This window comes from Anser anser, assembly GCF_964211835.1.
Source record: "Anser anser genome assembly, chromosome: 6".
NCBI classification, from domain to species: Eukaryota; Metazoa; Chordata; class Aves; order Anseriformes; family Anatidae; genus Anser; species Anser anser.
The window spans coordinates 35,308,173-35,325,489 of NC_139726.1; the positions used below are offsets into that span (position 1 = coordinate 35,308,173).

At 42.3% G+C, this 17,317-nt stretch overlaps 1 protein-coding gene across 1 annotated transcript in view; it reads left to right on the plus strand.

Annotated features, from left to right (window-relative positions):
* Positions 1 to 891: 891 nt before the first annotated feature.
* Positions 892 to 17,317, plus strand: part of FAM171B (family with sequence similarity 171 member B) — a 37,681-nt gene continuing 21,255 nt past the window's right edge. Inside the window, exon 1 of the mRNA XM_083842897.1 lies at positions 892 to 1,137. Coding sequence (XP_083699023.1) covers positions 1,011 to 1,137 — 127 coding nt within the window. The 5' untranslated portion in view covers positions 892 to 1,010. The remainder of the gene's footprint in view (positions 1,138 to 17,317) is intronic.

The following is a 17,317-nucleotide window of genomic DNA, read 5'->3' on the forward strand; positions in this document are numbered from 1 at the left end:
CCTTTGACTATGGGAAGAGTTTTGCTCTTTAACAGTTTGTGTGTTCCACTCCTTTTTCCATTGCATAAAAATCTTCTGAGATCTGAAAACTAAAGGTTGGCCTAACATGTTGTTATGTAAAATTAAGATTTTATTTGGCTAATTTTTATTTTGTTAAAAGGGAAGTTAATCTCAAAACAGTTTTATACTTTTCAAAGAACTTTACTGTTGAAGCGGCGCACTGAAAACATCATCTAGTTTTAAAAGCCCTTACGCTGAAGGAAACGGTGGGTCCAACATCACGGCATGGGTGCTCACATCACCTTAGGCATGAAATTCACTGACAGGTGGTCCTGTCATATTTCATAGAATCATTAAGGTCAGAAAAGCCCTCCAAGATCATCTGGTCCAACCATCCCCCTACTACCAATGTCACCCACTAAACCATGTCCCCAAGCACCACATCCAGCCTTTCCTTGAACACCCCCAGGGACGGTGATGCCACCACCTCCCTGGGCAACCCGTCCCAATGCCTGACTGCTCTTTCTGAGAAGAAATGTCTCCTAAATTCCAGCCTAAACCTCCCCTGGCGCAACTTGAGGCCATTCCCTCTAGTCCTATCACTAGTTACCTGTGAGAAGAGGCTGACCCCCTTCCTTTCAGGTAGCTGTACAGAGCAATAAGGTCTTCCCTGAGCCGCCTCTTCTCCAGACCAAACGCTCCCAGTTCCCTCAGCCGCTCCTCACAGCACTTCCAGGCCCCTCACCAGCTCTGTAGCAGATGACTGCCTACTGAGCCTGACTGGGAGTCACAGACGGTGTGGGTTTGAAGGCCCCTCAAAGCCCGCCGGTTCCCTGCGAGGACCGCCCCCCAGCCCACCCTGCCGCGGACGCCCCTCCCCGGGGCCCGGCCCGGCCCCACCCCGGCACGCAGAGGCGGGGGCGGGCGCCTCAGCCGCCGGCTGCCGGAGCCTCCGCTGCCGGCTCGGCCTCCTCCCGCGATGTGCCTCCGCTGCCCCCGGGCCGCCCGCCATGCCGCGGACCCGCGGGCACATCTCCTCTCTGCTCCTGCTGCTGCTGCTGCTGGCCGCCGCCACCCGCCCTCAGCTGCAGCAACGGGCGGCGCTGCCGGGGAGCGCCCCCGCCGCGGCGGCCTCAGGTAACGATCCCCCCGAAATCGTGGCAGCCTCGCTTGAGGAGACGGCTCCGAGGTGGCCCTGGGGGCGGGGGTCCGTACCCCCGGGGGCGGCAAATGGGGTGCCGGGGGGAGCCTGGGGCCTTACCTGCGGCGGGGAGCGGGCTCCATCTTGGGGGGAGCTCCGGTGGCGTGAGGGGTGAGGGCAGCCGCCCGCCCCGCCTCTGCCTGGCGGCGGGCACACCGCCCGTTGTTCGCACCGCGGCGTGAGGGAGAGATGCGGCGTTCATCCGGCAGATGTGGAGGGGTGAATCGCCTGCCCGCATCCGCATCAGGCCCTAGGGCTGCCCACAAAGGTGTGCATTGTCCCCTTGCACAGCCGGGGCAAGCAGTAAGGTGTCAGTTCCCTCGTTTCGCTTAAAATCTGTGTGCGTAGCCTGAGGTCTTAATGGCTCAAGTAAGTAGGAAACTAATATTGATCCTGACATACTGCTTTTCACCAAAGAATCTCAAAACGGTTTCAAACATGAGTTATTGAAGACCTTTTAGCGCCATTTGGGTATATCACTGAAGCGTATGTTTTGGTTTTGGCATGTATACGCATGTCTATTTCTAGCTGACTTCAAGAAGGTAGAAAATATTCTTAGGTTTAGACATATGGTTAATATTTCTGCTGAATCACATCCAATACACAGAGCCACCGGAGCATGTGTGTTAATTAGGAATCAATTTTTAAAGAGGTAAATTATCATCTCTACTTAAACATTCTTAAACACGTAAAACAAGAAGCTAGATCTGGTTGAATATAAACACACTTAAATTTTCCCAATACTCTCTTAAAATGCCTTGAATTGATTTTTGGTTTCTTTCTTGTGTTTTTTCAAAAAGTCTTAACCATAGGACTTGAAAGAAGGCTATTTGGTGGACAGCTTGGTTCTAGTTTTCCCTTCTGAACTGATGATTCTTTCATTATTTTGGTTCTTGCCCTGTTTTCAGAGGAATATACCGTTAATCACCAGCATCCCCCTGTTAAAGGGCATTGTCAGCATTTCTAACTTGTGCAGTGAACAAAACGTTTGGTCATCAATAAAAATAAAAAAAAGCAAAAAAAAAAATTGACAGTTTTTATAATTCATTGATCCTCTTTAGTCTTTCTTGGTATTGATTTTGCTTCAAAGAGCTCTGCTACCTTATTACGTTCAGTGTTGCCAAAATCTTTGTTGGTACCAAACGCGACGCGGACACTACTGGTGCACGATTGGTGCTGTTGCAGATCCACGTGCCCAGTTGCTGTTGCTTTGCTTTATTTGTCTATCGTGCTTCATGGGTTTTGTTGTATGCAAGTCCTGAAGCTGCTGTGTAGTATGCAGCTTTCGTGATCAATTCTAGTTTACGGATGTTAAAAATGGTCGTTTGTGCTGATCCTCAGCATTTGTTTGTTGGGTTTAAACATGGTTTGAGCTGTATTTCAGTAGTGGGCTGGCTTTCTGAATGATCTTGGTAATTTCAGTGTGAAATTGAAAGAAGCCTACATTGATTAATCTTCAAAAAAGACCAGCTAATCACCATCATGAAACTTATTATTCCGGAGAAACTGTTAAACACCACTGTATTTCATGTGGTATTTCTTTTCAGTAAAGTGCCATTGGTAATTTTTGTTGTCTTGGTGCTTCTGAAATCTTAAAAAGTAAGGACCTGATTCCAGGTATGTATTTATCAGATATTTATGATGTTTTTTTTTCATGAAACGATCTTTTGATGGCTTACTGCCGAGGGGCAGGCAGGATAAATGGCTGTTGCATTTCCAGCAGAAGACTGGCAGCAGAGCAGTCCCTAAGGGGAATGCTCTGAAGAGGCCACTCCTGCAGCAGCTGCAGGCCCTGTGCTGGGAATTTCCAGGCAGGGAGCAGCTCCTGGAAAGGAGGAGGAAGCTGACTCAATTTGGATTTATGCTGTTTGTGACCCAGCGTAGAAGAGGGAAGGAACCTCAACCTCCTAATAGAGGGAAGGTGCACAGCTGAGGTGGGAGTTCGCAACCTTTTCTCATTTGACATTCATGTATCGATGTCCATGTTCTGTCGAAGCTAATTATGCAGTTTTACAGATCAATTCCCTTCTGGCTTAACAGGCTTCTGCCAGTGTAATGACTGTAACGTTTAAGTAGAGATGCTTGAGTCTGTGCAGCTGTGTACAAAGGTTTTGGGGTGCAGACTGTACTGCTAACATGGAAATATAGCAGGAAAAAGGTAGTTGCACATCATTTAATAGCTTTTCTTTGTTTATCTTGTCCTTCTTCGCTCTTAAAAGCAACAACAAGCCTACCACTGCCAGAAGAAATAAGAAAATAATAAAGATGAGTCAGCAAAAACATGCCCTAGAGGGACTCAGTTCAAAGAGTTGACCCATGTTATTTTATGAATGTAACTATTTTTACAAATTTCAGAAAAAAATACTCTGGAAGAGAAAGCCAGGCCTCTGTGGATAAGGTGCTGATTGCTTAAGTGGAGAACCTGTCTTAGTTCCTCATTATTAATTCTGAATTTTTCTGTTTTCTGTGTGGCAGTCTAGAAATATGGATTCTGGTGTGCAGAAGTGATCAAAGCGAAGTCAGCGGGAGCTTCAAATACTCAGCTTTGAGGTCTGCAGGCTTGAGCGCAGAATCCAGGAGCCACTAAATTATAGTGCTGGCTTTCATCCAGGCAGATCCTTTTGTTTATTTTTTTCCTTTCTCCTTTTTGCTTATGCTTATCAACATGCATTCTTTGCAGAAGTGTGGAGTTGTATTTGTTAATGTTTGGGATGCACAGGATATTGTGGATGTGGTGCATTGTTCTTCTCTTTATAATGCAGATGCTGTGCAATAAACAGAGGAGAGACCATTAATTGCATGAGTGATATCTAACCGCGTCCCTTCCATAGCAGGTCTGATGTGTGCTGAATGAACAATGCTCTGAGAAAGCAGCTGTTCTGTGAGTAGATGCTATCGCACTGTGCACAGACAGCACATAGGATGCCATCCATCGTCTTAACGACGGACATTTGTTTCCATGTTGAGACGTGAAATTAGGTTGGAAGTAAGTTTCATAATATGACAGAAACTTAATGATATGTCAACTGCACGATCTGCACTGTGGGTACTTGCCATACCTTTTGAGATGGCAGCATAAATAGGAAAAGATTTGCCATCGTATTTGTTACAGATCTTTGCCACTCTACTTTGATTGATACCTGAAGAAAATAAGAGATTACTGTTATACCTGTTGAAGATGAATACCATGTCTGGATGCTGCCTGTGCAACTTGATTCTGTGCCCATTTCTCTATATTATCTGCATCTGATAATGAGTTGCTATCGAATTTTAGGCTGTGCTCTAGACAAGAGAATTCTAGTCCAGGCTTTTCTGAGCTCTTTTGTATGTCGTCTTATTCTTTCTCATCGTTCAAAGAGGACAGATCTTTCTTGTGCCTCCTTTTATTTGAAATACGGAAGCAGAAATATTTCTGACACAGCCTTGTGTGTCTTAGTGCATTTGTAATCTTTTGTTTTCAGTGTTTCTAGCTGCGAAATATTCTTCCTGATGACAGATGTTGATGTGTAGGTGGTATTTAGGTATTCAGAGCAGCATTTGGGTTTGATAGGTTGTTCTGTCAGGCTGGGTTTGAATTAGTGACAATAAACTGTTTTGTTTGTTTGTTGTCTTTAAATGATGTAGTGCTGTGTGAAGGGTTTGTTGCTTGGTGGAACAACGCTAGGGTGTCCTGCCACTGAAGTCACTCGTAAGGCAGGAATAACCCCAGTTCTGTTTTAGAGCTTCTGCTGCAGTCTAAAGGAGACCCGAAGAAAATATGTGAGGCGATAAAAGTTATACAGGAGTTTGTGTAGCCTTCTTAGACAGAAGGAAATCGGGCAGCTTTAATGACTAATCGCAGAAGATGCTGTTTCTGTTCAAAAAGTCAGGGCTGTTGAAATAGACAGTTCTGATCAGCACTGGGTTTAATTGTTTTATACAACCGGCAATGTGGTTTTCTTATCCAATAGGTAATTTGAATGTAATTGGTGTCAGTGAGATCTATTTTTAACTTGTCAAAGCATATGGGTTAACTTACAGTAATTGTTTTCTATTTGGACTTGGAGGAGATGGTTTATGATCCTTAAAATGTAAGTTTTGTTAATAGTTCTAGTATATCAAATGTAAACTTTTGCTGGAAATCAATGTGTGTTGCTTATATAAAGAACCTTCATGAAACTTAAGCCAAGTTTTGGTCTGGTGGAGACTAATTCACCATCAAATAGAACTACAGAAGTATTACATACGCACCCCAGCAAAAAGACTTTGTGTAAGCAACAAGGAAAATGTCAACAACTAACTACACCTCCTTGAAGTAAGCTTGGAAAGCGCCTTTTTATTTGCTATTCAGTTTGCTCAGCTTCCTCACCTTCAGAGCTCTGTAATAACGGTTTCTCAGCTAGGTGAGAAAGCAGAGAAAGAATCTAAGACTTGTCCTGATTTATTAGAGCTGATGGTCTTAATCGACTTAGCTTTCTGTGGTGCTCTAAAGCTTAGTAGTGCAACAAAATGCAAGGAAGGGCATTAGGACACTGGGAGGTGATAAAGCATCTGCCATTTGAGACAGAAAGGAGTCATGAAAAAAGATAATTTCACTTTTCTGTCCATGTATTCCATGGCTTAGTTCACGCAGTTACTAGTACAAGAAAAAGAGGAGTTGGGATTTTCCATGGTCAAGCACAAATGAAAAAATAAGCGGTTTTGTAACTTTCAGGAAGTGAGGAGATGTAAGCAGAAAGGTACTGAGGGGCATGTATTATACAGCATCGTGTTCTGTAGCTCAGAAAACCCAGTTTCAAGGAACTTGGATTGATGGTTGCTTTTGTTATAGAGAGTCAAGAGAAACAAGGGCAGGAATGTGATTTATATTTCACAGAAACGGGGCCCACATTTACACCTGGCAGAAGCGGCAGGAGGCGAGAGCAACCAGTGATGGTGGGAAGCTACTTACTGCACAGTAGTAGTTATTGCACTTCTTTGTTTTGCTCAAGTTTTTCATTACTTCTCGTAATCTGTTGGCACACAACACATCAAAGACCAATTGATGTGTAAAAACCATTCACGGAGTTGCTGTTACGCTGAAAAAAAGCTGTTTACGGATCTGGAATACAACTGCGATCTGTGTCACTGGGGACCCGTAGTATGATTTATCTGTGAACTAGCTGAGTTGATGAACTCTTTGAAGACTGAGGCAAAGATCTGAGAGGAAAGCTTATTCAGAATAAACCTAATGTTTGGCATATTAAAAAAATAAATAAATAAATAAATAAAGTGGGTTACTTTGTCATCCTGAAAGCTGCATAATTTTATTTTCACTGTACCTTGCTGTAATGAATGGGGATTCGAGGCATGCTGTGAGAGAACAGATGAGTCTTCTGTGTTAGTCTTGACTTTGTGTTTAATTCCTAATTCAGAGGCCTAGCAATCTGCTGTACCATAAGAGCACCCAGATGCCTTGATCGGCAGTTTCCATTGTCCCGCAGAGGTTAGTGTACTCCTGAATTATGCCTCTGTGTTCATTAGGATGGAGTCACCCAATCTAGCTCTTCCTACTGCATCCTAGTTTGCCCGCTGTATTTCAGCACACCTAATGGCTGTTCCTAAACAGCGCCTTCCACATGTCTACAAGAAGCTGTATCTAGCAGGCTGTGAAGGAGTTATTGCACTTTGTGCTTTGCTTTTGTTGTGGTTTAACCCGGCCGGCAGCTAAACACCACACAGCCGTTCGCTCACTCTCCCCCCTCCCTCTCTGGGATGGGGGAGAGAAATGGGAAAGCGAAGCCTGTGAGTTGAGATAAAGACAGTTTATTAAGACAGGAAAATAATAATAACAATAATAATGATGATAATGGTATTAATAATAATAATGTGTACGAAACAAGTGATGCACAATGCAATTGCTCACCACCTGCTGACCGATGCCCAGCCTATCCCCGAGCAGCCGGCCCCCCACCCCGGCCAGCCACCCCTATATATTGTTTAGCATGACGTCAGATGGTATGGAATACCCCTTTGGCCAGTTTGGGTCAGCTGTCCTGGGTCTGTCCCCTCCCAGCTCCTGCTGCACCCCCAGCCTGCTCGCTGGCAGGGCAGAGCGAGAAGCCGAAAAGTCCTTGGCCTGGTGTAAACACTGCTCTGCAACAATTAAAACATCAGCATGTTATCAGCGCTCTTCTCATCCTAATCCAAAACATAGCACCCTACCAGGTACTAGGAGGAAAATTAACTCTGTCCTAACTGAAACCAGGACAGCTTTTCAGGCAGTAATTGCTTTAGAGGAAACATGAGGTCTGAAAGCAACAAACTGCCATATGCCATGAACTGTGCCAGCAGTTGTATCTGCAGATGATACCAACAAACCCTCCTCGTCCCATCTCAGTTGGGCCAGCTGCTTTACCTGGTGATTTCCAAACGATTCTGCTGTCCTTTGAGTGTAAGCACATGAGGCATTCTTGTAAACAAAATGCTGGCTGCTCTGCCATTTATTGTACATGCAGGTGGCATGACGCTGGTGATGCAGGCGTGTTCTTGCCTGATGTGGCTCCTGGGAGCCATCCTGCTGACTGCTAGGACTGATGGGGCCAGGAGCGTGGCTCCTTACTGTCTGTGCTGCTCGAGCCCCCGAGGCACGCCAAGTGCAGACACTGAGCCTGTCAGGTTCCCTTGTTATCCATATTCCTTCCCCCTTGCTTTTGTGTCCTTCTTTCTCTTCCCTCTAGGCTGTGATTAAGCTTTACTAGGTGGGCTTGAGAAGAGCCTCCACTGACTAAAAGACAGAAATGGTCAGACTTCAGGGCACATTTTTTACCCTTTTCAGTGTGAAAATAAGACATTAGAAGGTGACGGGTTACCGGGTCAGATCTTGCTGCCAGGCTTTTCCCTGTGACCCTCCTCATTTCAGTATTCTGCACCTACCCTTGATAGTGCCGGGTACCCAAGGCAGTGTGATCCTGCCAATGGAAGAGGCAAGCGGTGGCCTCTCATTGAGATTACGTGGAAATAAATTGTGTCTCTGGGTGGGAGAAGGAAAAAAGAAATATTGGCCCTCTGCCATTTGATTTTTTTTCTTGTCCTGTTTTGATAGATTTGGATGCTTTTGATGTGGGCTTTACCTGAGCTCCTGGCAGCTGTAGCAGGTTAATCCGCAAGTAGTGGCTTAGTAGCTGTGGTGGGGGGTGATTATTCTATATCGAATCTGGTGCAGTGGTTATAGGGTACGAGTGTGGGGCAGATATTGAGCTGTGTGCATTAGGATGAGGAATCATAGAAATGCTTCAACACATCCCCAGCGTGCTCTTGATGAAATGCACTATTGATGTGACCGCTGCACCCCAAAAGAGCTGTAAGGTCTGTGGAGCATGGTTGGATCAGCGTGTGCTGCAGCCATGGGTCTGTGTTCGCCTGAGTGCTCTGACTGAAAACAGCGGAGTCACAGCCAGATGAACTGGAGCACTGACCCGTTATCACCCAGCCTAGTTTGGAGGAAAGAATGGGATTTAGCTTTTTAAGTTTCTAGATGGTCATTAATAGTTCATCTGCCTCCTCTTAAATATTTTCATGTGGTCGAACAAATACTTTGCTTCTCTGTCATCTGTTTTTGTTTGTTTTTTAGCCTGCATGCAGCTATTGAGTTTTCCCCCTGGAGTGTGCATGTAGCTTTTGGGCTTTGTGTTGTAGTGTATTTTATTTGCAGGTTCAATCAGCCTTGTCATTAGTCAAACAGAGGCACTGATGATTCTGAAAGGAAAAGCCTTCAGTGTTCACTGACGGCAAGTTACAGCAAGCTCACACAATGTATACTTTGTTTTCATCCCGTTTCGTTAAGTGTAGAATTTGTGTTAAGCTTTGAGCCCTGAACTGTCAGGTGATGCTGTACTCCTGAGGCACTCGGGCAGACGTACAGAGTGTGTTAGGGTAGGAGCTGAAATGTGGGCCACCCACTTTTTGTTTTGTTTTGTTTTTTTCCTTTCAGTGTTTTCTGTGCCTTAGAAGTAACCGTGAGGATGTGAAATCATGAAGTGTTCAGGCAGGGCTATCGGGAGCTCTGTGGTCTGACCTGCTTAAAGCAGGCTTGATTCAGACTGGGGGCTTGGTTTTCTTCGCTGTTGAAATGACTACTAGCATGCAATACGGACGTACTGCCTCTTGATGAATATTTCTTTGGTTATAAAATCTGGCAAGACACCAAATTTATAAATTATTAGTTATTATTGACTGATATAGGCAAGGTTCCCAAATGAAGATAATTAGAACATTCCCATCTAAGTTATTTTTCTGAGGTAGCAAAGCTGGTTGATAATTTGCCTGTGATGATTTGCTTGCACTAATGTGAGCTAAACTAGGAAAAAAAGTCAATGTTGCCAAGGTATTTGAAAATATAGGTCACTTTGCTGACATGAGTAAGGAGATGCTTGCCCCCTCATACTGTTATGGACATAAATGGAATTACAAAAAGCTTTTTAATGTCGTTCTGGAAAATATTTTTATCTTTCTGAAGCTTTTCGTTAAGTGACTGAGCAGGGTAGATCACTAGTTTTATGCTGGGTAAATGCCGAACAGCAGTAAAGCATGTGCAGGGAACAATGGAAGCTGCTAATAACACAAATAATACCCTGTGATAAATATCACCGGAGCTTATTCCCTTGTTTGTGAGAGCAGGGGAGAAAATTTATATTCCCGCCAGGCTGAAGGAGAGAATTTCTTTGGATTACGGATCACTGGCATGCAGAAAATTGTGTAATTAGGTGGACTGAAACAGAGACCCAGCAAAACACTTGTGAAGTGCCACACAGGTTTTGTGCGGTATTGGGCAGAAGATTGTCGTGTCTGTTTGCCTGTTAATCACTTGTGCAGCTCCTTTTTATAAGCACAGTGTGGGAAAGCTACCCCTGTACAATTCTGTCTCTATTTTCCCCCTCCCCAATATTTCATGTAACAGAAAGACCTAAGTGAATTCTTATTCCCCTGGTCCAGTTGGAGCTTTGTCAACCTTTCAAAAGCCGGCACGATATCACAGGTGCTAGATCACTCTGAGTATTTTGGGGGAGAAAACAGTGTTTAATGCCCCATTTTTAGTCTCTGTGTCAATAATAATCTTTTTGTCACCTTAGGAAGGTTTCCATGGTGCCAAGTTGTTTTCTGATTACTCCCTACTGGAATTTGTCCGCTTGCTGTGATGGGAGAACTTGTTTGTCTCTTGGTGTTTGTGTTGCAGGCGCAGCTTTGGGCAGATAACTGCATGTGCATCTCTAACAGCTGTTGCTAAACTGGATCCTGCTAAACTGAACTGGATTCAATTGTTTTGCTTTATGATTTGACTTGGGAGCTGTTTCTGTTTTGAGATTTTTTATGACATCTGTGGAATTTCACTTTATGAAATTGATAATCAGGAATCTTCAAGTTGACTTACTGTGATCTGCAGTCATTTTTCTAAAAGTTAGGATCATATTTATTTTTTATAATTCACTGTATGAAACTCAGCTTTATTATAAACTTGTATATGAAAGAGTGGCTTGTTGGGTGCTCTTGTTTGGTTGCTGCAGTACAGAGCTCCTAACCAGTGCCTTAATGAATTCCTCTCCCACATGTAAGGACTACAGCCAATTAGGAAATGTTCATCTGCCAACTCTACATTTTCTTCATATATGTCTTTACACACCGGGCTCCTACCAAGGGGCTACGGGATGTTTTCCTGTAAGAAAAAGATACGCAGAGCTTAAATATCTTTTGTAACAGAGATAAAATATCTTTTCCTCAAGCAGTGGTATGAGACTTTGCAGCTATTGGGGAAGAAAAGTCTTTTCAGCAACAAATAGCGACTAGTATGTTATTGAATAACATAATTGAATGCGTCAGCAGTTTTCCTTGGTAACTGGTGACTAAAATGCCTTGATGTTTGAATTATTAGCTTGTAGGTTATGTCATTGCATTATGGGTATAGGCTATCTCTTAAGCTTAAATCCTTTAGGGCATTAAATGACATATCTGAAGAGGGCACTGCTTTGTTTTTCTGTGATTTTTTTTTCCATTTTCTGCCAAATGAATGGTATGCTTGAACTTGCAGAGATTTTTTACCAGCTAATTCTCACTAACTGCCACTGAGAATTGCACCAGTCAAATCCGGTCCCAGACCCATCAGGTTAAAATCAGATGATTCATGCCAGGATTACTGGAATATTCTTCCTCTGTCCAAGTACATAGATCAGGAAGAGGTAGGACTGACAAATCCTTAGAAATTCTTGATGAGGCATGATGTCATTTCATCACGGAGATGATGCTGAATAATTTTTCTATGCTTATATAACAGAGGTCTGATTTTGAATTTTGTGAGTGGGAAATGCATAGAGTTCTCATATTGCATAGTAGGCACTTGCAGATTTTTATTTTTACTGTGTATAATGTACTGTGGGTATTCAAGTTAGTGTATTTAAAGTAGGTTATTATGTAGATTTTGATGTTTCCCTTCTGTATCTTCTTCCCAATATTGTGTAATGAAGTGTACATTTTCAATACTCATTTTTTTTCTTTCCCTCAACTCTGATGCAAGGAGAATGGCATGGGCAGCCTTTAAAAATGAAAGAACAGCATTACAGGTTCACTATTAGCAACCACGTAAACTGAAATGAAAAATCTTAGACCAGCTTCTGAAGTACATGTGCAAAGGTGTTCTGATCTGGAGGTTTGGGGAGTTACTAGTAGCATTTGCTTGTTCATTTAAATCTTCCACTCACAAATTTATCTTTATTTAAAGTATGTTTTATTTAATTTTGATATTGTAACATTAACCACTTACTTCAGTTATTTAAGATTACAGAATAAGTTGTTTATAATAAAGAAAGGAATCCTAAGTGGAGCCCTGCAGACCCCAGCAGTTTCTTGTGTTGCCCATCTCCGTTGCTCCAGGAAGGTGAGCCCCCAGCTTCCCCCCAGCTGTGAGGACAGGGCTGGGTGGCTGGCTGATGCAACAGCACTGCAGCACACCAAAGTGCAAAGCTGCTATGGTAACTGTAATTGTCATAGCATCATTAGCACGTGTCAATTTGGAGTTTTATTGAAATTATTGTTTTTTATGGTAATATGCTTTTATGGTAATATGCTGATACGGCAAAATGTATGAAACAAATTCCATATGAAATTTCTGGCTTCGTATATTCTGTGAGTTTAAATGTGTTGTCTTGGCTGGTGAAACATTCGGATTCTTATGTGGAAGTTGAATGAAGAAGGCATCTACTGGGGGAGGGGGAAATAAAATTCAGCTACTTACCAAATGAGTAACTTACAGCAGTGCATGATACGCATGTAAAACAACTGCTTTTTTATTGACTTCTGTGTACAGCACACTGTTTAATGAATACAGGAAAAAAATCACATTTAAATTTTGTGGCTGCTTTTATGTCTGAATTTCCAAGCTCTTACTCATGTAGCCCATAAAAATATTTCAAGCAAAATGCTCGTTTTTCTTCCATTTTACGTATATCGTAATGGGTGTGCTTGAAAGTGTTTGGGGATATATTCCCACCGGAGAAATGAGTGAGTTGTTAGCAGCTTTATGGATTAGCCTGATGACATTCTTGTCTAGTTTTCACAAGCATGATCATTCTGGGAAGGTGGTTATTGATTATGCAGTAGTAATCAAAAAAGATGCAGCCTGTAATGATCTGTTTTATTTTCTAGTTTTTCCAGGGCTTTCGTTTCATCAATATTTGGTTCTTGTCAACAACAGTGGAATGAATATCATGCTTACGCAGTTTTGTTATGCGTTTGGTCTGAGAGGTTGGTTGGAAGTGTAGCTACTTAGAGTAGTATTACTCAGCTGCTGTGAGGTTTTTCTTTTTCTAATGATTAAAAATGTCCATATATTCAACTGATCTTGAAAGTGATTCTGTGACTTTACTAATTTACATATGCAATAGAACAGATTTCTAACACTAAGCCTGGCCAGATCATGATTTTGAAATAGTTAACCTTTTGAAACACAGCTGCGAAGTATTATGGTAAGATTTATTTTGGTATTATTTCTAAGATTTTACTATTACGCCCTACTTTTTTGTTTACAAGTTACCAACAGCTTCTTTGCAGTGTCTACTCTTGGATGCTTAAATCAATAAAATACTGGATTGCATCAAGTAAGAAACATTACATGTGTCATCGACTATTATATAAACCATTGCACTACGTATAAAACCCCAATAAAATTACTACAAGCGCTGAAAGCTTGCATGTTAGAAGTAAGTTTTTGTTTTTTTTTAAATATGAGCTCACAGTCGTGCTGCAATCTGTACCTGTACACGTTCATCACACAAGTAACATCTGGAATGTCAGGTAATGTCTGTTTTGATAAATCACTAGGAAGTTCTAAACTCTTCGAGTTCTCTGAGGAATTAGCTCACACTAGGCAAGTATATTCTCTATCAGAATGTGATAGCTCAAGTTTGCCAGCTTTGAATGCTGGTCCTATTTAGTCCTGATTAAATTTACATTTTATTTTAAGTTACTTCTGAATTTGGAGGAACCGGTTCCAAAAGCCGTAGGGAAATCAACATTGATTTGCACTGACCTAATGACTGTTAGGCACTTAGGAAATGAGTGGCAAAGTACTACTGAGGCATGAATTTGAACTGGTATTTGAGGACAACGTTTTCATTTGGAAAGCTATGTAATTTTCTTACCCTCCTGCTTTAAAAAAACAAACACACACAAAGTACACCCCTACCCCCTAACAGCAGCTAAGCCTCCTTTCATCTTGTTTGCCCAGGACTGGTGTTTATGTATGCACATGCACATCCTAAATATAAAACAGGAATGTGTTGGTTTGAAAGGAAAATAATTATCCAGTTTCTAAGTGAAACAAAATTGTTGTTGGTGTGAATTCTTTGAGTAACTTTTTTATAAAAGGATTGACGAAATTCAGTGCTAATTCTTCTGTGAAGATATGGTGCTAAGTCTATAAATGTATCTGCTGGAAAAAAAGAAGGAACGGCTGAGGAAAACAGCCTGTTCCTTAAGCGGTGTGATTGTTTCTTTTTATTCTTTGTTAGTAAAATGCCCTTTAGAAGGGCAGTAGGCCTTATTCTTACCTGTAAGGTATATAACAGTTTTTTCACTATTTCAATAGATGGTCAGTTTTGAACTAGATGATTAATTATTCCTTGACCTACTAATTTATTTGTGCCTTGAAGCTTGCTGTGGATCACGGGCTAGTTTGCCCTGGGTGATGCGATATTTTTCAGTCTGCGAGATTTGTAGTCTCCATTTGAAGTACGCATCCTGGCAGTCCTGATTCAATGCGCCTGATTTTATGCAATATGTTTGTCACTTTTTTTTTTTAAGCTGAAGAAACGGGCAAAAACTCATGTTAAGAAAAGTGATGATCTTTTTTTTTATAGTCATTGTTCTCGCAGGCTAAAATATTATGGGGGAGTCATCCCAGAGATTATCCCAAGATGGGATGAAGGAGGCTGAGCCAAGGTTCTCAGGCAAAAGGGTGGTATGGAAGGAAGGGAGAAATAGGAATAGTGAATGGCTGACAAGCATTAGATGATTTGTTTGCGATTACAGTTGAATTTATCTCTCTCCTACACTGCCAGTTTGTACAGCTCTTAAAAGCAAACCTATCTAGTAGTTTTAGGAGGTGCAACCTGGGCTTCATGTGGAATTGACTAGTCAGGATAGCGAGTCAAATGTTTTCTGAAGTATTTTTGGTTTGTTCTAGTAAGGTGGAAAGAAGTGCATTGTAAATGCTGTAGTATACGCTGAGATAATGCATGTGTGGACATGAATGAACTTGCAGTAAATAACTTCCATTTTTTTCTTACTGGTTTGCAGATGTTTAAGGGCTCGGGCACTGGGGTCTGCATGTGCCTGTAACAGCACGTCTTGTAGAAGTCAGGGGATTTCTCTGTACCTGAAATAAAAGCATTATTTGAAGGAAATGTACAAGAATGTTTGAAAAAACCCTTAGTCAGAACGTTTTACTTCTTAACTAGCAAAAGCTCACCCAAGTAGTCTAAGGGTTTCAAATCCCCACTTAAGTAATAGTCTATTTAATATTTTCTAGTTTCTCTCTCACAGTCTCTCTTAAATATTCAATGTTTGCTGAAAACATCTAGGTTTGACTAGAATGGGTTAAACCATCTGCTGTAAAAATGAATGTAAATGCCTTTCTTTGTGTAAAAGGCACTGCTGTTCCCCTCAGGATCTGGCCTGGCTCCTTCATAATTGGGATTTTGTTGATGGCTTCTGTGGAAATTGGTTGACCAGAAATAGGGCAATGTGAATACTGTGGTGTCCTACTTTCCCAGCCCCCGTTTTGCTGCTTTGTCCTTGGAAATCAGTCATGTTTTCTGCACCGCTGCATACGTGGTTTTTTTTGCCAGAGATGCTCTTTTCAATATAAATCTTCCTGTTCAGTTTTGTATTAAAATATTTTCTGAAGGGAGTGCTAAGCTATGGAACAGTACAGTGTAGGTTTTGTGGTGCTACCTGCATGGAATTGTCTGTTCATGTTCAAATGGAGCAGATGTTGATTAGATCAGGGCACCAATTTACTTTATTTATTTTTAATGACGTCTCTGCATCACCTGGGAGCAGTTGTCTGTATGTCTCTGCAGTGGAACGCTGTTAAGCAGCATGGGTGCATGGCAGTGAAACGCCAGTAGCTGCTTTTTCCTATCTCAAGAAGCGGCCGGCACTTGCTTTACAATTCGAGTAATTGTGCTGCTGTTTTGCTTAAGGATCACATGAAACACGGGTGACTTGATGCTGTGATAAGCCAGCTCTGGCCTTACACACGCAGCTTCCTTGCCTGGCTGCTCCGTGGCCGTTTGCCAGCAATCCAACAGGGATCAGGTACAGCCTCTGGTCTGGTACCGAGTGCCCGAACCCCACGGGGTCAGCTGGTTGTCAAGCCAGGTAGGAAGATTGTATTTGCTGTCCTATGTGTGTATGTTGTTAGCGTCTAAATCTGGGGAAATGAAACCATTTCTCTTCTGTTTTATGCTAATATTTTAAATTAGAGGAGCAGCACATAAATAGCACGTAAACATATTTTGTAAAGAATCACAGAATTAGTTACTGGGTTAAATATTATGTTACCAACTGGGGATATGTAAAATTACTTGTGTAGAGTTAACAATGACTTATACACATACATGCCCATCTGTGTATAGGGTCTATAGATGATGGCTTAGGAGTAAGGAAGCCCAAAAGTATGCTGACAGCAAACCAAGACTATTTAGGATGTAGAGGCTATTTATCACCCTTGTAGGTTACTTGATAGCTATGAAGCATAACTGAAGACTGGCCAGAGAGCTTATCCTACTATCTGGCAGTAGCGGTCAGAATATAGCCATAAAATATCTGGCAGGGTTTAGGGCTCACCCGTTAGGGCGTCGTAACGCCCTACGCGGGGCAGTGAAACCCGTGCTCCATTGGCATGTTGTGCTGCACTGAAGAACAGAAGCTTCCCGCAGCCCGATGGCATGCTGCCGTGGGGAGGGCTCGCTCCAGCACCATGTTGGTCAGGTACCTGCTGCCACAGCTCACCTTCATCTACGTGGGTTTGTAATGAGCTTGAAGGGTATAACAGGCCTCTACTGTCTATAGCTGTGCCTTTGTAGATTGCCACTGTCATTATTGTGTTTTTAAGGAGACTTTAAGTAGTGTCAGTTGTCTTTGGGGCAGAAAGGATGTTTTTATATAACCTTTTTACTAAAGCCAGAGATGAGTGTTAACTGTGGACGTTATTTCATTGAGCCTTTTCAGTGGTGCTGCACATCAAGTGTTGCAATGGATAGCGAAGGCTGATGTTCTTAGGACATGTGATAGCATCTTTACAGATCAGTGCACCTTTCATATCCCTAATTATCTTAAGCCAAAAAGTATGGGGGGGTGCAAATATAAGAGGTAAAAAAAGACTATTGAGGAAGTTAAGGCCAAGCAAATTGCACGTCACACACTTTACGTCTCTGGTTAGCTGAGAGCATGAGACTGTAGGTAGTTTCCATAACACACATTCAAGTGTATTCCTTCTGGGGACTTGTTGGCATTAGTTTAAACATTCTCTAGGCAAAGAAAAGTCTCCTCCTAAGAAAGGACCTAATGAATAATTTACCTGCCATTCCTGTTTCTTACAACCCG